Below are 24187 nucleotides of genomic sequence, written 5' to 3'. Positions count from 1 at the left end.
TAACTCTGTACTACAACAACAACAAGACAACTTTAGATTAAGGCCATCAGTCTAACTCCGTACTACAACAACAACCACAAGACAACTTTAGATTAAGGCCATCAGTCTAACTCCGTACTACAACAACACAAACCAAAACAACTTTTAGAAATCACCAAAAACTAAAGCCGTAATTGCAACTTAACTAGTTCATCACAGGGACTGTGACCGAATTTTCACAATAAACTACATAAACAACACCAAATCCTACAGCCATAGCGTGATGATGTAATAAATAAAGCAATCGATAATAATTCACCTGAAGGCGATCTATAGTATTGATTATTTTGTCTCCAGCTACGAGTGTCGATTGATGCGGTCACGAAAGATTCAAAATCAACGCTGGTGACGTCACGAGGCGCGGTGACGTCACGCATACACCAAACACAAGCGGGACGACGTCATCGACTACTCGCCAACCACAGCGTGGGGACGTTATGACGTCATGCCAGCGCGGTGACGTCATCACGTCAATGTCCGCTCCCCACTGGCGCTGCGTCGCCTCCGCCTCGCAACCCCAGCGTGGCGACGTCACCACGTCAAGCCAGCGCGGTGACGTCACCACGTTAATGTCCGCTCCCCACTGTCGCTGCCGCTGCGTCGCCTCCTCGTCCTCGCCACCTCAGCGTGGTAACGTCACCACGTCATCGTCCGCTGCACTGTCACTGGCGCTGCCGCTGCGTCGCCTCCTCCTCGCCACCCCAGCGTGATGACGTCACCACGTCAATGTCCGCTCCACTGTCACTGGCGCTGCCGCTGCGTCGCCTCCTCCTCGCCACCCCAGCGTGGTGACGTCGCCACGTCAATGTCCGCTCCACTGTCACTGGCGCTGCGTCGCCTCCTTCCTCCTCGCCACCCAGCGTGGTGACGTCATCACGTAAAGCCTGCGTGGTGACGTCACCACGTCAAGCCAGCGTGGTAACGTCACCACGTCAATGTCCGCTCCACTGTCACTGGCGCTGCCGCTGCGTCGCCTCCTTCCTCGTCGCTACCCCAGCGTGGTGACGTCACTATACCAAGCCAGCGTGGTGACGTCACCACGCCAATGTCCGCTCCACTGTCACTGGCGCTGCCGCTGCGACGCCTCCTCCTCGCTACCCAGCGTGGTGACGTCACCACGTCAAAGCCAGCGTGGTGACGTCACCACGTCAAAGCCAGCGTAGTGACGTCACCACGTCAATGTCCGCTCCACTGTCACTGGCGCTGCAGCTGCGTCGCCTCCTCGCCACCCCAGCGTGGTGACGTCACCACGTCAAGCCAGCGTGGTAACGTCACCACGTCAATGTCCGCTCCACTGTCGCTGGCGCTGCGTCGCCTCCTCCTCCTCGCCACCCCAGCGTGATGACGTCACCACATCAAATCAGCGCGGTTACGTCACCACGTCAATATCCGCTCCACTGTCACTGCCGCTGCGTCGCTTTCTTCCTCCTCGCCACCCCAGCGTGGTGACGTCACTACGTCAAGTCAGCGTGGTGACGTCACCACGTGAAGCCAGTGTGGTGACGTCACCACGTCAATGTCCGCTCCACTGTCACTGGCGCTGCCGCTGCGTCGCCTCCTTCCTCCTCGCCACCCCAGCGTGGTGACGTCACTACGTCAAGCCAGCGTGGTGGTGTCACCACGTAAAACCAGCGTGGTGACGTCACCACGTCAATGTCCGCTCCACTGTCACTGGCGCTGCAGCTGCGTCGCCTCCTCGCTCGCAGAGAATCAGCGGCGGCCGCAGAGGAAGAGGTGGAGGAGGTGTAGAGGAGGTGGTGGTGGTGTAGTGGTGGTGTAGTGGTGGTGGTGTAGTGGTGGTGGTGTAGTGGTGGTGGTGGTGTAGTGGTGGTGGTGTAGTGGTGGTGGTGGTGTAGTGGTGGTGGTGGTGTAGTGGTGGTGGTGGTGTAGTGGTGGTGGTGGTGTAGTGGTGGTGGTGTAGTGGTGGTGGTGTAGTGGTGGTGGTGTAGTGGTGGTGGTAGTGTAGTGGTGGTGGTGGTGTAGTGGTGGTGTAGTGGTGTAGTGGTGGTGGTGGTGGTGTAGTGGTGGTAGTGTAGTGGTGGTGGTGGTAGTGGTGGTGGTGGTGTAGTGGTGGTGGTGGTGTAGAGGTGGTGGTGGTGTAGTGGTGGTGGTAGTGGTGGTGGTGTAGTGGTGGTGTAGTGGTGGTGGTAGTGGTGGTGGTGTAGTGGTGGTGTAGAGGAGGTGGTGGTGTAGTGGTGGTGGTGTAGAGGTGGTGGTGTAGTGGTGGTGTAGTGGTGGTGGTGTAGTGGTGGTGGTGTAGTGGTGGTGGTGGTGTAGTGGTGGTGGTGTAGAGGTGGTGGTGGTGTAGTGGTGGTGGTGTGGTGGTGGTGGTGGTGTAGTGGTGGTGGTGTAGTGGTGGTGGTGGTGTAGTGGTGGTGGTGTAGTGGTGGTGGTGTAGTGGTGGTGGTGTAGTGGTGGTGGTGGTGTAGTGGTGGTAGTGTAGTGGTGGTGGTGTAGTGGTGGTGGTGTAGTGGTGGTGGTGTAGTGGTGGTGGTGGTGTAGTGGTGGTGGTGTAGAGGTGGTGGTGTAGAGGTGGTGGTGGTGTAGTGGTGGTGGTGTAGTGGTGGTGGTGTAGTGGTGGTGGTGGTGTAGTGGTGGTGGTGTGGTGGTGGTGGTGTGGTGGTGGTGGTGGTGGTCTTCCGCTAGTTTTGTGTTGTTGTTGTGTTGTCGTGTTGTTGTTGTTGTGTTGTTCTTGTGTTGTTGTTTTTGTGTTGTTATGTTGTTGTGTTGTTGATGTGTTGTGTTGTTATGTTGTTGATGTGTTGTTGTGTTGTGTTGTTGGTGGTGTTGTGATGTGTTGTTGTTGTGTTGATGTTGTGTTGTTGTGTTGTTGTTGTGTTGTTGATGTGTTATTGTTGTTGTGTGTTGTGTTGTTGTGTTGATGGTGTGTTGTTGTTGTGTTGTTGTGTTGTTGTTGATATGTTGTTGTGTTGTTGGTGTGTTGTTGTTATTGATGTTGTTGATGTTGATGTTGTTATTGATGTAATGTTGTTGATGTTGTGATGTTGTTGTTGATGTTGTTGTGTTGTTGTTGTGTTGATGTTGTTGTGTTGATGTGTTGATGTGTTGTGTTGTTGATGGTGATGTTGTTGTGTTAATGTGTTGATGGTGATGTTGTGTTGATGTGTTGTGTTGTTGATGGTGATGATGTGTTCTTGATGTTGTTGATGTTGTTGATGGTGATGATGTTGTTATTGATGTGTTGTTGTTGATGTGTTATTGATGTGTTGTTGTTATTGTTGTTGTTGATGTTGTTGTTGTTGAGGCTGCCCATGAGTGTGACTCTGGTAGCGCTGCGCCTTGAGCTCAGCCCGGACTCAAGCTTCCCCTCCCACTTCCATCGCTGCCACTGTAAGTACAGTGTATACAGTAGGCACAGTGTGTACAGTAGGTACAGTGCATACAGTGGACACAGTGTATACAGTGGGCACAGTGTACAGCAGGCACAATGTGCACAGTGTAAAATAGTGTGTACAGTAGACACTGTACATTGGGAGCAGTGTGTACAGTAGGTACAGTGTAAAAATGGTGTATACAGTATACACCGTGAACACTACATTGTGCACAATGTGTACACACTGTACTGTACACACTGTACACACTGTCTACCCCCCCCGTGTCTCTCCCCGTGTCTCCCCCCGTGTCTCTCCCCCGTGTCTCCCCCCCGTGTCTCTCCCCCCATGTCTCTCTCTCCCCGTGTCTCCCCCCCGTGTCTCTCCCCCCATGTCTCTCTCTCCCCGTGTCTCTCCCCCGTGTCTCTCCCCGTGTCTCCCCGTGTCTCTCTCTCCCCGTGTCTCTCCCCCGTGTCTCCCCGTGTCTCTCCCCGTGTCTCCCCCCATGTCTCTCTCTCCCCGTGTCTCTCCCCCGTGTCTCTCCCCGTGTCTCTCCCCGTGTCTCCCCAGGCGAACCCAGCGTGGCTGACGCTGGGATGTCTTCGGCTGACTCCGCCAAGGAGCTGAGGGCGGAGATTCAGAGGAGTCTTGGCAGCAGGGAGATGCACAACATCAGCATTGAGACTGTCACCTTCAACCATGGTACTATCACTAACTAGTACTATCACTAACTAGTACTATCACTAACTATCACTAACTAGTACCATCACTAACTAGTACTAATCACTAACTATCACTAACTAGTACCATCACTAACTATCACTAACTAGCACTATCACTAACTAGTACTATCACTAACTAGTACTATCACTAACTATCACTAACTAGTACTATCACTAACTAGTACTATCACTAACTAGTACTATCACTAACTACCACTATCACTAACTAGTGCTATCGCTAACTAGTGCTGTCACTAGCTATCACTATCACTAACTATCACTAACTAGTACTATCACTAACTACCACTATCACTAACTAGTACTATCACTATCACAAACTAGTACTATCACTAACTATCACTAACTAGTACTATCACTAACTATCACTAACTAGTACTATCACTAACTACTACTATCACTAACTAGTACTATCACTAACTAGTACTATCACTAACTAGTACTATCACTAACTATCACTATCACTAACTATCACTAACTAGTACTATCAATAACTATCATTACCTATCACTAACTACCACTATCACTAACTATCATTAACTATCACTTACCATCACTATCACTAACTAGTACTATCACTAACTATCATTAACTAGTACTATCACTAACTAGTACTATCACTAACTAGTACTATCACTAACTAGTACTATCACTAACTATCACTAACTAGTACCATCACTAACTAGTACTAATCACTAACTATCACTAACTAGTACCATCACTAACTATCACTAACTAGCACTATCACTAACTAGTACTATCACTAACTAGTACTATCACTGACTATCACTAACTAGTACTATCACTAACTAGTACTATCACTAACTAGTACTATCACTAACTACCACTATCACTAACTAGTGCTATCGCTAACTAGTGCTGTCACTAGCTATCACTATCACTAACTATCACTAACTAGTACTATCACTAACTACCACTATCACTAACTAGTACTATCACTATCACAAACTAGTACTATCACTAACTATCACTAACTAGTACTATCACTATCACTAACTAGTACTATCACTAACTACTACTATCACTAACTAGTACTATCACTAACTAGTACTATCACTAACTATCACTATCACTAACTATCACTAACTAATACTATCAATAACTATCATTACCTATCACTAACTACCACTATCACTAACTATCATTAACTATCACTTACTATCACTATCACTAACTAGTACTATCACTAACTATCATTAACTATCACTTACTATCACTATCACTAACTAGTACTATCACTAACTATCATTAACTATCACTTACTATCACTATCACTAACTACCACTATCACTAACTAGTACTATCACTAACTATCACTATCACTAACTATCACTATCACTAACTATCACAATCACTAACTAGTAATATCACTAACTATCACTAACTACCACTATCACTAACTAGTACTATCACTAACTAGTACTATCACTAACTACCACTAACTACCACTATCACTAACTAGTACTATCACAAACTATCATTAACCATCACTATCACTAACTATCACTATCACTAACTATCACTCTCACTAACTAATACTCTCACTAACTAGTACTATCACTAACTATCACTATCACTAACTATCACTAACTAGTACTATCAATAACTATCATTACCTATCACTAACTACCACTATCACTAACTAGTACTATCACTTACTATCACTAACTAGTACTATCACTAACTAGTACTATCACTAACTAGTACTATCACTATCACTAACTAGTACTATCACTAACTATCTCTATCACTAACTATCACTAACTATTACTATCACTAACTACCACTATCACTATTAAACTAGTACCACCTCTACCACCACTGCCACCACCACAACCACCACAACCACCACCACAACCACCACCGCCACCGCCATCACCACCGCCACTACCACCACAACCACCACCACCAGCATCACCACCACCATCACCACCACAACCACCACCACCATCACCAGCACCACTACCGCCACCACCACTACCATCACCACCACCACCATCACCACCATCACCACCACCATCACCATCACCACCACCATCACCACCATCACCACTACCATCACCACCACCACCATCACCACCATCACCACCACCACCATCACCACCACCATCACCATCACCACCATCACCACCACCATCACCATCATCACCACCATCACCACCACCACCACCATCACCACCACCATCACCACCACCACCATCACCATCACCACCACCACAACCACCACCACCATCACCACCACCACAACCACCACCACCATCACCACCACAACCACCACCATCACCACCACAACCACCACCACAACAACCACCACCACAACCACCACCATCACCACCACCACCACCACCGCCACCACCACCACCACAACCACCACCACCACCACCATCACCACCACCATCACCACCACCATCACCACCATCACCACCACAACCACCACCACCACCATCACCACCACCACCATGGTGGTGGTGATGGTGTACTTGGACTCACCGCTTTGGCGGAACGTCGGACGATGGCAGACAGCGATGACAGACAGACACCACAGACAGACAGACACCACAGGCAGACAGACAAATACCACAGACACCACAAACACCACACACACCACAGACACCACAGACACCACAAACACCACAGACACCACAAACACCACAAACACCACAGACACCACACACACCACAGACACCACAGACACCACAGACACCACAAACACCACAAACACCACACACACCACAGACACCACAAACACCACAAACACCACAGACACCACAGACACCACAGACACCACAAACACCACAAACACCACAAACACCACAGACACCACAGACACCACAAACACCACAGACACCACAAACACCACACACACCACAGACACCACAAACACCACAGACACCACAGACACCACAGACACCACAGACACCACAGACACCACACACACCACAGACACCACAGACACCACAGACACCACAAACACCACAGACACCACACACACCACAGACACCACAGACACCACAAACACCACAAACACTACAAACACCACAGACACCACAGACACCACAGACACCACAAACACCACAGACACCACAGACACCACAGACACCACAAACACCACAGACACCACAGACACCACAGACACCACAAACACCACAGACACCACAAACACCACAGACACCACAGACACCACAAACACCAGACACCACAGACACCACAAACACCACAGACACCACAAACACCACAGACACCACAGACACCACAAACACCACAAACACCACAGACACCACAGACACCACAGACACCACAAACACCACAGACACCACAGACACCATAAACACCACAGACACCACAGACACCACAAACACCACAGACACCACACACACCACAGACACCACAGACACCACAAACACCACAGACACCACAAACACCACAAACACCACAGACACCACAGACACCACAGACACCACAAACACCACAAACACCACAGACACCACAGACACCACAGACACCACAAACACCACAGACACCACAGACACCACAGACACCACAGGCACCACAGACACCACAGACACCACAGACACCACAGACACCACAAACACCACAGACACCACAAACACCACAAACACCACAGACACCACAGACACCACAAACACCACAGACACCACAAACACCACAGACACCACAAACACCACACACACCACAGACACCACAGACACCACAAACACCACAGACACCACAGACACCACACACACCACAGACACCACAAACACCACACACACCACAAACACCACAGACACCACAAACACCACAGACACCACAGACACCACAAACACCACAAACACCACAGACACCACAAACACCACAAACACCACAGACACCACAAACACCACAGACACCACAAACACCACACACACCACAAACACCACAAACACCACAAACACCACACACACCACAAACACCACAAACACCACAAACACCACAGACACCACAAACACCACAGACACCACAGACACCACAAACACCACACACACCACAGACACCACAAACACCACAAACACCACAGACACCACAAACACCACAGACACCACAGACACCACAAACACCACAGACACCACAAACACCACAAACACCACAGACACCACAAACACCACAGACACCACAGACACCACAGACACCACACACACCACAGACAAACACCACAGACACCACATACACCACAAACACCACAGACACCACAAACACCACAGACACCACACACACCACAGACAAACACCACAAACACCACAGACACCGCAAACACCACAGACACCACACACACCACAAACACCACAGACACCACAAACACCACAGACACCACAAACACCACAGACACCACAAACACCACAGAGACCACAAACACCACAGACACCACAGACACCACAAACACCACAGACACCACAAACACCACAGACACCACAGACACCACAGACACCACAGACACCACAAACACCACAGACACCACAGACACCACAAACACCACAGACACCACAAATACCACAGACACCACAAACACCACAAACACCACAAACACCACAGACACCACAGACACCACACACACCACAAACACCACAAACACCACAGACACCACAAATACCACAGACACCACAGACACCACAGACACCACAAACACCACAGACACCACAAACACCACAGACACCACACACACCACAGACACCACAGACACCACAAACACCACAGACACCACAGACACCACACACACCACAAACACCACAGACACCACAAACACCACAGACACCACAGACACCACAAACACCACAAACACCACAGACACCACAGACACCACAGACACCACAAACACCACAGACACCACAGACACCACAAACACCACAGACACCACAGACACCACAAACACCACAGACACCACACACACCACAGACACCACAGACACCACAAACACCACAGACACCACAAACACCACAAACACCACAGACACCACAGACACCACAGACACCACAGACACCACAGACACCACAGACACCACAGACACCACAAACACCACAGACACCACAGACACCACAGACACCACAAACACCACAGACACCACAGACACCACAGGCACCACAGACACCACAGACACCACAGACACCACAAACACCACAGACACCACAGACACCACAAACACCACAGACACCACAAACACCACAGACACCACAAACACCACACACACCACAGACACCACAGACACCACAAACACCACAGACACCACAGACACCACAGACACCACAGACACCACAAACACCACACACACCACAAACACCACAGACACCACAAACACCACAGACACCACAGACACCACAAACACCACAAACACCACAGACACCACAAACACCACAAACACCACAGACACCACAAACACCACAGACACCACAAACACCACACACACCACAAACACCACAAACACCACAAACACCACACACACCACAAACACCACAAACACCACAAACACCACAAACACCACAGACACCACAAACACCACAGACACCACAGACACCACAAACACCACACACACCACAGACACCACAAACACCACAAACACCACAGACACCACAAACACCACAGACACCACAGACACCACAAACACCACAGACACCACAAACACCACAAACACCACAGACACCACAAACACCACAGACACCACAGACACCACAGACACCACACACACCACAGACAAACACCACAGACACCACATACACCACAAACACCACACACACCACACACACCACAAACACCACAGACACCACAAACACCACAGACACCACAAACACCACAGACACCACAAACACCACAGAGACCACAAACACCACAGACACCACAGACACCACAGACACCACAGACACCACAAACACCACAGACACCACAGACACCACAAACACCACAGACACCACAAATACCACAGACACCACAAACACCACAAACACCACAAACACCACAGACACCACAGACACCACACACACCACAAACACCACAAACACCACAAACACCACAGACACCACAAATACCACAGACACCACAGACACCACAGACACCACAAACACCACAGACACCACAAACACCACAGACACCACACACACCACAGACACCACAGACACCACAAACACCACAGACACCACAGACACCACACACACCACAAACACCACAGACACCACACACACCACAGACACCACAGACACCACAAACACCACATACACCACAGACACCACACACACCACAAACACCACAAACACCACAGACACCACAGACACCACAGACACCACAAACACCACAGACATCACAGACACCACAGACACCACAGACACCACAGACACCACAAACACCACAAACACCACAGACACCACACACACCACAGACACCACACACACCACAAACACCACAGACACCACAGACACCACAAACACCACACACACCACAAACACCACAAACACCACAGACACCACACACACCACAGACACCACAGACACCACAGACACCACAAACACCACAAACACCACAGACACCACAAACACCACAAACACCACAGACACCACAAACACCACAGACACCACAGACACCACAAACACCACAAACACCACAGACACCACAAACACCACAGACACCACAAACACCACAGACACCACAGACACCACAAACACCACAGACACCACAGACACCACAAACACCACAAACACCACAGACACCACAAACACCACAAACACCACAGACACCACAAACACCACAAACACCACAGACACCACAAACAAACACCACAAACACCACAGACAAACACCACAGACACCACACACACCACAGACACCACAAACACCACAGACACCACAAACACCACAAACACCACAGACACCACACACACCACAAACACCACAGACACCACACACACCACAAACACCACAGACACCACAGATACCACAAACACCACAAACACCACAAACACCACAGACACCACAAACACCACAGACACCACAAACACCACAGACACCACAGACACCACAAACACCACAAACACCACAGACAAACACCACAAACACCACACACACCACAGACAAACACCACAAACACCACAAACACCACAGACACCACAGACACCACAGACACCACAGACACCACAGACTGACCCGGCATGCCCCTCCCCGCGTGCAGACGTCACAGACGACCGCAAGCCCCGCCCCTCGGAGCCGGCCAATCAGGGCGCGCCCACCCCGGCCCCAGCCGTGGGCGGAGCCGCGGAGCGGAAGTCCCCGCCCCCTCCCGCCGGCGGGGACCAATCGCAGGGCGTCACGGACAGCGGGGTCCTTCAGGGCTCCGCCCCCTGTGCGGCCCCGTCCGAGCGGTTGTCCCCGGCGCTGCCTGATGAGATTCCCTTCTTCAGTGGAAACCCCTCGGTGGAGATCGTGCATGGGGTGATGCACCTCTACAAGACCAGGTGACTCTGTGTGTGTGTGTGTCTGTGTGTGTGTGTGTCTGTGTGTGTGTGTGTCTCTGTGTGTGTGTGTCTCTGTGTGTGTGTCTGTGTGTGTGTGTGTCTCTGTGTGTGTGTGTCTCTGTGTGTGTGTCTGTGTGTCTGTGTGTGTGTGTGTGTCTGTGTGTGTCTGTGTGTGTGTGTGTGTCTCTGTGTGTGTGTCTGTGTGTGTGTCATTGTGTGTGTGTCATTGTGTGTGTGTGTCTCTGTGTGTGTCTCTGTGTGTCTGTGTGTGTGTGTGTCTGTGTGTGTGCAAAACAACCCCCTACCTCCTCGCGGTGCCGGACGGGCAACTCTGTCGTGGACAGTGCTGTGGGGGGAGTTCCAATTTTGATTGGCTCCTCCCCTCATGGCATATGTGTCCACCACAGGGGCTAAACGGGGGCTCTGGACGGGTGCGAGGGGCTGGTAACCCCTCCACCTTCAATTAATTACCACAAAACCACGAATTAAAGTGAAATATGTAACAACTAAGCTTGTGCCGGAGGCCCCGGGGGGCCAGGCGTCTATGACGTCTCCTGGCCAAACCCCAATTGGCGGAGCCAGGAGATTGAATACCTACCCTCGGGGCTACTCCAGAAACAACGAAAAGCCACTACGGGTGGCCACGTGGAATGTTCGAACGCTCACTGCAGAGGAGAGGCTGCCACTCCTCTGTCGGGAGCTGGACCGGTACCGCATGGATCTATGCGGCATTCAGGAGGTCCGGTGGACCGGCTCTGGCTCCTGCCACCATGAGGGGTGGACAGTCCTCTACTCGGGGCAGCAGACTGCCAAACAACAGGGTGTGGGTCTTCTTTTGAACAAAAGAATGAAGGGGGCGTGGGAGCGTGGCGGTGAGGTGTGGGAAGCTGTAAGCCCCAGGCTACTTTGGGCTCGCCTTCCCATCAACCGGAGGCGAGGAATGGTGGTCGTGGTTACTTATGCCCCCACCGAAGATGAACATCCGTGGAGGGATGCAGGCAAAGCCGATGAGTCAGATGCCTTCTATGACCTCCTGTCACAGGTGCTGGCTAAAGTGGCCCCTCGGGATAGAGTCATCATGTTGGGTGACTTCAATGCCCGAGTTGGTCATGATACTGGCACCTGGTCTGGAGTGATTGGAGGGCATGGGCCAGATCAGCTCAATAACAACGGTAGGAGGCTGCTAGATTTTTGTGCAGCCCATGGGCTTGTAATTACCAACACGCTGTTCCGGCATCGGCGCATCCACACAACATCATGGATGCATGCCGGGTCCAAGCAAGAACATCTGCTGGACTACATAGTGACGGACCAGCGAATGCGAGCCCATGTCCTTGACACCAGGACCTACCGTGGAGCTGATCTGCCCTCTGACCATCGACTAGTCATCTGTAAGATGCGCCTGCCATTCTTCCACTCCGGTGGTGGGTGTACACCCAGGACCCCATTCCAACCTAAAGTGGCCTGGTCTCAGTTATCTGATGAAAGTTGCAAGCGAGAATTTCATCATCGCTTGCGGCTGGGATTGGCATCGTCCCCGACTCCTCCTGATGTCGAGGGTAAATGGGCGAGGTTTAGGACTGTGACTCATGCAGCTGCAATGGCTGCTTTGGGTACGCGGTCCAGACCTCCCCAGACACCCTGGATGACAGAGGAGTTGTTCAGGATGGTTGAGAAAAAGCGACAGGCCCACTGTCATCGGCTACAGAATCCCACGTCAGAGAATGAGGAGGCTTACCGCAGCCTTCGCTCGGAGGTTCGGAGAGCCGTGAGGCGCTGCAAGGATGGGTGGTGGTCGCGGGTTGCTGAGGAGATGGAGTCTGCCTCAGTGGCCCGTGATCACAAATCGCTATTTAACTCCATCAAAAAAGTTACCTGCAGCGCCACACCTATTACCATCATTAGGGGAAAAAACGGTGATCCAATTTCCGACCCCCAGGAACAGGTTCGCAGATTTGCTGAGCATTTCTGTGAGGTCCTGGGGGAGGGAAAATCCCACAGCCAGGAAAACATCGTGGCACAAAGTGAGGATGACCCTGCTGAGGCTGCGGTGCCTCAAATATTGGATGAAGTCACCCCCTGTGAGTGGCTGGCTGAGGTGCCATCTGCTGAGGAAGTATTGAAGGCGATACGGAGTCTGAGACCAGGAAAGGCAGCGGGCAGAGATGATCTCCCAAGCGAAATGCTGAGGGAGGGTGGCGTTTGTGCACAGACTGCCCTATATGACATCATAACAACAGTCTGGACCACTGGACGGGTTCCGCAGGATTGGAAGGATGCCCTGGTGGTCCCCCTTTTTAAGAAGGGGGACCGCACAGACTGTAACAACTACAGGGGCATCTCACTCCTCAGTGTGCCGGGAAAGGTCCTGGCAAGGATTATTCAGCATCGCCTTGCCAGGCACGCTGAGGAGAGGCTTGCGGAGCCCCAATGCGGTTTCAGGAAAGGGCGGTCCTGCACAGATGCCATATTTTCTGTCCGTCTGCTACAGCAGAGGTGTAGGGAATTCCAACAAGACCTACATCTCTGCTTTATTGACCTGGTCAAGGCCTATGATACCATCAGTAGGCCTGGGCTCTGGGTCGTTCTTCGTGCTTTTGGAGTACCTGACCCTCTGCTCACGATCATTAAGGACCTTCATGATGGTGAGCGGGCCCGGGTAAAACTACGTGGCCGGGAGTCAGAGCCATTCCCTGTACACCTTGGGGTGCGACAGGGATGTCCTCTGGCTCCCACATTATTTAACATCTATTTTGACCACGTAGTTCGTGAAGCCTTCAATAGCTGTACCGGGGGAATCTCCATATGGTACAGATATAATGGGAGGCTAATCGATGCCCGGGTGCGGTCAAGGGATGGCTCCCTATTGCTCAACCACGTTATGTATGCTGATGACTTGGTAATAGCTGCTCAGTCAGAGGAGGAGTTGGAGACGCTGCTGCTGAGACTGGAGCGTGCCACTAAGAGGTGGGGCCTTACCATCAGCCCCACCAAAACTAAGCACCTGCCTGGGTATTTTGTACCATCGGACACTCCACCCCCACAACTCCCAATCGGTGATGGGGCAGTTGTGGAGAGAGTGGAGAGTTTCCCATACCTGGGCAGTGTGCTTATGACTGGCTCCAGTTTAACAGCAGAGGTCTCACTCCGAATCAGTCGAGCGGCAATATCTTTTCATCGGTTGCGTAACGCTGTGTGGAAGCTACCTGGTCTGTCGCTCCGCACTAAGCTTCAGGTCTTCTCGGCCACGGTCATTCCCTCCCTTCTCTACGCTTGCGAAACGTGGACCCCCCTAATGGAACATCTTCGCCGGTTAGAAACATTTAGGCTGACCTGCCTACGATCCATCCTGGGTTTAACCAGACTGGATTGTGTGAGGAGCTCACAAATCCTTGAAAGATCTGGGCAGGGTCCCATCGGTGAGCTCCTCCGGCAGGCAAGGCTGCGATGGCTGGGTCATGTAGCCCGCATGCCCAGCCACCGCATGCCGAAACAGTTTTTGTTTGGCCGGATTGAGGGGGCTAAGCGGGCGCGGCACGGGCTAGAGAAGAGATGGAGTGATGTGGTACAGGAGGACGTGGAGCTGAGTGGACTTGCCGATGACTGGTACCAGCGGTGTCAAGATCGGCCTCTGTGGAGGAGGCTCGTGAAGGATGCTACTGGGCAGTTGGAGGCAGTCGCCCTCCAACAACAACGGAGGGCGGAGGAGCGACGCTCACAACAGCGAGCGGAGCGCCGGGTGGCTAAAGCACAGCAGGTTGGCACAGTAGGGGGCACAGGTGGTGCATCAGCCAGTCATCTCAGTCAGTCGACCCGTGGCACCTGGGTCTGCCCCGTGACCTCCTGCCAGCGGGCGTTCGACACTTCACGTGGCCTCAGGGTGCACATAGCCTGGCACAAGCGTCGTGGTGACGTCACCGCCACTTAGTGGCGAATGGCGGTTGTTGTTGTTGTTGTTGTTGTGTCTGTGGTGTGTGTGTCTGTGTGTGTCTGTGTGTGTCTGTGTGTGTCTCTGTCTGTGTGTGTCTGTGTGTGTGACTCTGTGTGTGTGTGTCTGTGTGTGTGTGTCTGTGTGTGTGTGTGTGTCTGTGTGTGTGTGTGTCTGTGTGTGTGTCTCTGTGTGTGTGTATCTCTGTGTGTGTGTGTGTTTGTGTGTGTGTGTCTGTGTGTGTGTGTGGAGATCGTGCATGGGGTCATGCACCTCTACAAGACCAGGTGACTCTGTGTGTGTCTGTGTGTGTCTGTGTGTGTGTCTGTGTGTGTGTCTGTGTGTGTGTCTGTGTGTGTGTCTGTGTGTGTGTGTCTGTGTGTGTGTCTGTGTGTGTGTCTGTGTGTGTCTGTGTGTGTCTCTGTGTGTGTGTGTCTGTGTGTGTGACTCTGTGTGTGTGTGGAGATCGTGCATGGGGTGATGCACCTCTACAAGACCAGGTGACTGTGTGTGAGTGTCTGTGTGTCTGTGTGTGTGTCTCTGTGTGTGTGTCTGTGTGTGTGTGTGTCTCTGTGTGTGTGTCTGTGTGTCTCTGTGTGTGTGTCTGTGTGTGTGTGTCTCTGTGTGTGTGTCTCTCTGTGTGTGTGTGTCTCTGTGTGTGTGTGTGTCTGTGTGTGTGTCTGTGTGTGTGTCTCTGTGTGTGTGTGTGTCTGTGTGTGTGTGTGTCTGTGTGTGTGTGTCTGTGTGTGTGTCTGTGTGTGTGTGTGTCTCTGTGTGTGTGTGTCTCTGTGTGTGTGTGTCTGTGTGTGTGTCTGTGTGTCTCTGTGTGTGTGTGTGTGTCTGTGTGTGTGTGTGTCTGTGTGTCTGTGTGTGTCTGTGTGGAGATCGTGCATGGGGTGATGCACCTCTACAAGACCAGGTGACTCTGTGTGTGTGTGTCTGTGTGTGTGTCTGTGTGTGTGTGTGTGTGTCTCTGTGTGTGTGTGTCTGTGTGTGTGTCATTGTGTGTGTGTGTCTGTGTGTGTGTGTCTGTGTGTGTGTGTGTCTGTGTGTGTGTCTGTGTGTGTGTCTGTGTGTGTGTCTGTGTGTGTCTGTGTGTGTGTCTGTGTGTGTGTCTCTGTGTGTGTGTGTCTGTGTGTGTGTGTCTGTGTGTGTGTGTCTGTGTGTGTCTGTGTGTGTCTGTGTGTGTGTGTGTGTGTCTGTGTGTGTGTGTGTCTGTGTGTGTGTCTGTGTGTCTGTGTGTGTGTGTCTGTGTGTGTCTGTGTGTGTGTCTCTGTTTGTCTGTGTGTGTGTCTCTGTGTCTCTGTTTGTGTCTGTGTGTGTCTCTGTGTGTGTCTGTGTCTCTGTTTGTGTCTGTGTGTGTCTCTGTGTGTGTGTGTGACACTGTGTGTGTCTGTGTGTGTCTCTCTGTCTCTGTGTGTCTCAGCTCCCCTGTGTCCCCCTCCCTGGCCCTGCTCTGCATGCTGTCTCTGTGTGTCTCTGTGTGTCTGTGTGTCTCTGTGTGTCTGTCTCACCGTGTGTCTCTGTGTGTCTCTGTGTGTCTCTGTGTCTCTGTGTGTCTGTGTGTCTGTCTCACCGTGTCTCTGTGTGTCTTTGTCTCACCGTGTCTCTGCGTGTCTCTGTGTGTCTCTGTATCTCTGTCTCACCTTGTCTCTGTGTGTCTCTGTGTCTCTGTCTCAGCTCCCCCGTGTCCCCGTCCCTGGCCCTGCTCTGTATGCTGTCTCTGTCTCACCGTGTCTCTGTGTCTCCGTGTGTCTCACCGTGTCTCTGTGTGTCTCACCGTGTCTCTGTGTCTCAGCTCCCCCGTGTCTCCCTCCCTGGCCCTGCTCTGTATGCTGTCTCTGTCTCACTGTGTCTCACCGTGTCTCTGTGTGTCTCTGTGTGTCTCTGTGTCTCTGTGTGTCTCTGTCTCACCGTGTCTCTGTGTGTGTGTTTCAGCTCCCCTGTGTCCCCGTCACTGGCCCTGCTCTGTATGCTGTCTCTGTGTGTCTCACTGTGTGTCTCTGTCTCTGTGTGGCTCTGTCTCTGTGTGTCTCTGTGTGTGTGTTTCAGCTCCCCCATGTCCCCGTCACTGGCCCTGCTCTGTATGCTGTCTCTGTCTCACTGTGTCTCACCGTGTCTCTGTCTCACCGTGTCTCTGTGTGTCTCTGTGTGTCTCACCGTGTCTCTGTGTGTCTCAGCTCCCCCATGTCTCCCTCACTGGCCCTGCTCTGTATGCTGTCTCTGTGTGTCTCACTGTGTGTCTCTGTCTCTGAGTGGCTCTGTCTCTGTGTGTCTCTGTGTGTGTGTTTCAGCTCCCCCATGTCTCCCTCACTGGCCCTGCTCTGTATGCTGTCTCTGTGTGTCTCACTGTGTCTCACCGTGTCTCTGTGTGTCTGTGTGTCTCAGCTCCCCCATGTCCCCGTCACTGGCCCTGCTCTGTATGCTGTCTCTGTGTGTCTCACTGTGTGTCTCACCGTGTCTCTGTGTGTCTCTGTGTGTCTCAGCTCCCCCATGTCCCCGTCACTGGCCCTGCTCTGTATGCTGTCTCTGTCTCACCGTGTCTCTGTGTGTCTCTGTCTCTGTGTGTCTCACTGTGTGTCTCACTGTGTCTCTGTGTGTCTCAGCTCCCCCATGTCCCCGTCACTGGCCCTGCTCTGTATGCTGGCCGTGCCCTCCTCCACGACTTCTCACGAGCTCCTTCGCTTCCTCGGCCCGGCCGTGGACTCCCTGCAGCACGTGAAGGTCGTGCGGGACTCCACTCCCAACTTTTACATGGTGCTGCTACACTTCCTCACTCAGGTACTCACTCAGTCAGTCAAACACTCACTCACTCACTCAGTCACTCACTCAGTCACTCACACACTCACTCACTCAGTCACTCACTCAGTCACTCACTCAGTCACTCAGTCACTCACTCAGTCACTCAGTCACTCACTCAGTCACTCACACACTCACTCAGTCAGTCACACACACACTCACACACTCACTCAGTCAGTCAAACACACACACTCAGTCACACACTCAGTCACACACTCACTCACTCAGTCACTCACTCAGTCACTCACACACACACTCACACACACTCACACACTCAGTCACTCACTCAGTCACTCACTCACACACTCACACACACACTCACACACTCACGTGAAGGTCGTGTGGGACTCCACTCCCAACTTTTACATGGTGCTGCTACACTTCCTCACTCAGGTACTCACTCACTCAGTCAGGTACACACTCACTCACTCAGTCACTCACTCAGTCACTCACACACTCACTCACTCACTCACACACTCACACACTCAGTCACTCAGTCACTCACTCAGTCACTCACTCAGTCACTCAGTCACTCACTCAGTCACTCAGGTACTCACTCAGTCACTCACACACTCACTCACACACTCACACACTCACTCACTCAGTCACTCACACACTCACACACTCACACTCACTCACACTCACGTGAAGGTCGTGCGGGACTCCACTCCCAACTTTTACATGGTGCTGCTAAACACTTCCTCACTCAGGTACTCACTCAGTCACACTCAGGTACACACTCACTCAGTCACTCAGTCACTCACTCACACACTCACACACTCACTCACTCACACACTCACTCATACACTCACTCACTCAGTCACTCATTCACTCACACACTCACACACTCACTCACACACTCACTCACACACTCACTCACTCAGTCACTCAGTCACTCACTCAGTCACTCACTCACTCACTCAGTCACTCACTCAGTCACTCACACACTCACTCAGTCACTCACACACTCACTCAGTCACTCACTCACACACTCAGTCACTCACTCAGTCACTCACTCACACACTCACTCACTCACGTGAAGGTCGTGCGGGACTCCACTCCCAACTTTTACATGGTGCTGCTACACTTCCTCACTCAGGTACTCACTCACACACACACACTCAGTCACTCACACACTCACTCAGTCACTCAGTCACTCACTCAGTCACTCACTCACTCACACACTCAGTCACTCAGTCACTCACTCAGTCACTCACTCACTCACACACTCACTCAGTCACTCAGTCACTCACTCAGTCACTCAGTCACTCACTCAGTCACACACTCACTCACTCACACACTCACTCACACACTCACTCAGTCACTCACTCACTCACACACTCACACACTCACTCACTCACACACTCACTCAGTCACTCACACAAACACTCACACACTCACACACTCACTCACTCACACACTCACTCAGTCACTCACACAAACACTCACACACTCACACACTCACTCACTCACACACACACTCAGTCACTCACACACACACTCACACACTCACACACTCACGTGAAGGTCGTGTGGGACTCCACTCCCAACTTTTACATGGTGCTGCTACACTTCCTCACTCAGGTACACACTCACTCAGTCACTCAGTCACTCACTCAGTCACTCACTCAGTCACTCACTCACTCAGTCACTCACTCACTCACACACACACTCAGTCACTCACTCACTCACTCACACACTCACTCACGTGAAGGTCGTGCGGGACTCCACTCCCAACTTTTACATGGTGCTGCTACACTTCCTCACTCAGGTACTCACTCACTCACTCAGTCACTCACTCAGTCACTCACTCACTCACAGGTACACACTCACTCAGTCACTCACTCAGTCACTCACTCACTCACACACTCACTCAGTCACTCAGTCACACACTCAGTCACTCACTCACTCACTCAGTCACTCAGTCACTCACTCAGTCACTCACACACTCACTCAGTCAGTCACACACACACTCACACACTCACTCAGTCAGTCAAACACTCACACACTCAGTCACTCACTCACACACTCACTCAGGTACTCACTCACACACTTAGTCACACAAACACTCACTCACTCACACACTCACACACACACTCACACACTCAGTCACTCACTCACTCACACACTCACTCACACACTCACTCACACACTCACTCACTCACACACTCACGTGAAGGTCGTGCGGGACTCCACTCCCAACTTTTACATGGTGCTGCTACACTTCCTCACTCAGGTACTCACTCAGTCATACACACACTCAGTCACTCAGTCACACACTCAGTCACTCAGTCACTCACTCAGTCACTCACTCACTCAGTCACTCACTCACTCAGTCACTCACTCACTCAGTCAGGAACACACTCACACACACACTCAGTCACTCACTCAGTCACTCACTCACTCACTCAGTCACTCACTCAGTCACTCACTCACTCACTCAGTCACTCACTCAGTCACTCACACACACACTCACACACTCAGTCACTCACTCACACACTCACACACACTCACACACACTCACACACACACTCAGTCACTCACTCAGTCACTCACTCACTCACTCAGTCACTCACTCAGTCACTCACTCACTCAGTCACTCACTCAGTCACTCACACACACACTCACACACTCAGTCACTCACTCACACACTCACACACACTCACACACACTCACACACACACTCAGTCACTCACTCAGTCACTCACTCACTCACTCAGTCACTCACTCAGTCACTCACTCACTCACTCAGTCACTCACTCAGTCACTCACACACACACTCACACACTCAGTCACTCACTCACACACTCACACTCACTCACACTCACGTGAAGGTCGTGCGGGACTCCACTCCCAACTTTTACATGGTGCTGCTACACTTCCTCACTCAGTTACACACTCACTCACACTCGCACTCAAGTACACACTCACACAGTCATTCACTCACTCACACTCAAGTACACACACACTCAGGTACTCACTCACACACTCAGTCACTCACTCAGGTACACACTCACACACTCACTCACACACATACCCACCCACCCACCTACTCACCCACCCACTCACCCACTCACCAACCCACCCACCCACTCACTCACCCACCCACCCACTCACCCACCCACCCACCCACTCACTCACGCACCCACCCACCCACTCACTCACCCACCCACTCACTCACCCACTCACCCACTCACCCACTCACCCACCCACCCATCCACTCACTCACCCACCCACCCACTCACCCACTCACCCACCCACCCATCCACTCACCCACCCACCCACCCACTCACCCACTCACCCACCCACCCATCCACTCACCCACCCACCCATCCACTCACCCACCCACCCATCCACTCACCCACCCACCCACTCACCCACTCACCCACTCACCCACCCACCCATCCACTCACCCACCCACCCACCCACTCACCCACCCACCCATCCACTCACCCACCCACCCATCCACTCACCCACCCATCCACCCACTCACCCACTCACCCACCCACTCACCAACTCACCCACCCACCCACTCACCCACTCACCCACCCACCCACTCACCAACCCACCCACCCACCCACTAACTCACCCACCCACTAACTCACCCACCCACCCACCCTCCCTGCCCAGGTGAGTGCTAACGAGTTCTATGAGGAGTTCAATGGGCGGCGCTTCAACTCGATTGAGGAGGATGTCTGCCAGCTTGTGCACCTCGAGCGTGCTGACGTCATGCACAGTGACGAGGTGGGCCTGGGGCGGGGGGGGGGCGTGGGGGAACGGGGGTGACGATGATGACGATGATGATGACGATGATGATGACGATGACGGTGATGATGATGATGACGATGACGATGATGACGATGATGATGGTAATGACGATGATGATGATGACGATGATGATGGTAATGACGATGACGATGGTGATGACGATGGTGATGATGATGATGGTGACGATGGTGATGACGATGATGATGATGACGATGATGACGATGATGATGATGACGATGATGATGGTAATGACGATGATGATGATGACGATGATGATGGTAATGACGATGATGACGATGATGACGATGGTGATGATGATGACGATGACGGTGATGATGATGATGACGATGATGACGATGATGATGATGACGATGATGATGGTAATGACGATGATGATGACGATGATGATGATGATTGGAATGACGATGATGATGACGATGACGATGATGATGGTAATGACGATGATGATGACGATGATGATGATTGGAATGACGATGATGATGACGATGACGATGATGACGATGATGATGATTGGAATGACGATGATGATGACGATGACGATGATGACGATGATGATGGTAATGACGATGATGATGACGATGATGATGATTGGAATGACGATGATGATGACGATGACGATGATGATGATGGTAATGACGATGATGATGACGATGATGATGGTAATGACGATGATGATGATGATGATTGGAATGACGATGGTGATGACGATGACGATGATGACGATGATGACGATGATGATGGTAATGACGATGATGATGATGACGATGATGATGATGACGATGATGATGGTAATGACGATGATGATGATGATGATGACGATGATGATGACAATAATGATGATGATGGTAATGACGATGACGATGATGATGACGATGATGATGACAGTGATTATGATGATGACGATGATGACGATGATGATGTTGATGACAATGATGACGATGATGATGGTAATGACGATGATGATGACGATGATGATGGTAATGACGATGATGATGACGATGTTAACGACGATAACATGTGTGAGTGAGTGTGTGAGTGAGTGAGTGTGAGTGAGTGTTTGAGTGTGTGAGTGAGTGTGTGTGCGCGTATTGCGGTGGTGATGGTGGTGATGGTGGTGGTGGCGATGGTGGTGGTGATGGTGATGGCGATGGTGAATTTGATGGTGGTGTTGGCGACGGTGGTGGCGACGGTGGTGGTGGTGGCGACAGTGGTGGTAGTGGTGACCGTGGTGGCGATGGTGGTGGTGACGGTGGTGGTGATGGTGGTGGTGGTGGCGGTGATGGCGGCGGTGGTGGTGGTGATGGTGGTGGTGGTGGTGACGGTGGTGGTGACGGTGGTGGTGACGGTGGTGGTGGTGGTGATGGTGGTGGTGATGGTGGTGGTGGTGGTGATGGTGGTGGTGGTGACGGTGGTGGTGGTGGTGATGGTGGTGGTGGTGATGGTAGTGGTGGTGATGGTGATGGTGGTGATGGTGGTGGTGGTGATGGTGGTGATGGTGGTGGTGATGGTGGTGATGGTGATGATGGTGACGGTGGTGGTGGTGATGGTGGTGGTGGTGGTGGTGATGGTGGTGGTGGTGGTGACGGTGGTGGTGACGGTGGTGGTGACGGTGGTGGTGGTGGTGACGGTGGTGGTGACGGTGGTGGTGGTGGTGATGGTGGTGGTGGTGACGGTGGTGGTGGTGATGGTGGTGGTGGTGATGGTAGTGGTGGTGATGGTGATGGTGGTGATGGTGGTGGTGGTGATGGTGGTGATGGTGGTGGTGATGGTGGTGATGGTGATGATGGTGACGGTGGTGGTGGTGATGGTGGTGGTGGTGGTGGCGATGGTGGTGGTGGTGGTGATGGTGACGGTGGTGGTGGTGGTGGTGGCGATGGCGATGGTGGTGATGGTGGTGATGGTGACGGTGGTGTTGTTGTGTCCTGCAGGGTGCCAGCCTCCCCGTGATGGGGCTCACAGAACTTCCGCCCTGCATCGTCTGCCTGGAGCGCATGGACGAGTCTGTGAAGGGCGTTCTGACCGTGCTCTGTAACCACGCCTTCCACACCCAGTGCCTGCAGCACTGGGAGGA

At 52.0% G+C, this 24187-nt stretch overlaps 1 protein-coding gene across 1 annotated transcript in view; it reads left to right on the top strand.

The window, feature by feature from the left end:
* Positions 1-1540: 1540 nt before the first annotated feature.
* LOC142923392 (BRCA1-associated protein-like) overlaps positions 1541-24187 on the top strand; it is a gene marked incomplete at its 3' end in the record, with an annotated part of 32443 nt that continues 9796 nt past the window's right edge. Inside the window, exons 1-7 of the mRNA XM_076064481.1 lie at positions 1541-1773; positions 3305-3390; positions 3942-4073; positions 11318-11600; positions 18135-18309; positions 21958-22071; positions 24045-24187. The exon at positions 24045-24187 is cut by the window's right edge and continues 6 nt beyond it. Of these exons, the coding sequence (XP_075920596.1) occupies positions 1556-1773; positions 3305-3390; positions 3942-4073; positions 11318-11600; positions 18135-18309; positions 21958-22071; positions 24045-24187 (1151 nt within the window). The remainder of the gene's footprint in view (positions 1774-3304; positions 3391-3941; positions 4074-11317; positions 11601-18134; positions 18310-21957; positions 22072-24044) is intronic.

Source organism: Petromyzon marinus, unplaced genomic scaffold (assembly GCF_048934315.1).
Source record: "Petromyzon marinus isolate PM22_M1 ecotype Great Lakes invasive population unplaced genomic scaffold, UKy_Petmar_22M1.pri1.0 PM_Scaffold_48, whole genome shotgun sequence".
NCBI lineage: Eukaryota > Metazoa > Chordata > Hyperoartia > Petromyzontiformes > Petromyzontidae > Petromyzon > Petromyzon marinus.
Note: the sequence above shows the minus strand (reverse complement) of the source record. Positions and strands in the feature narration are given on the sequence as shown.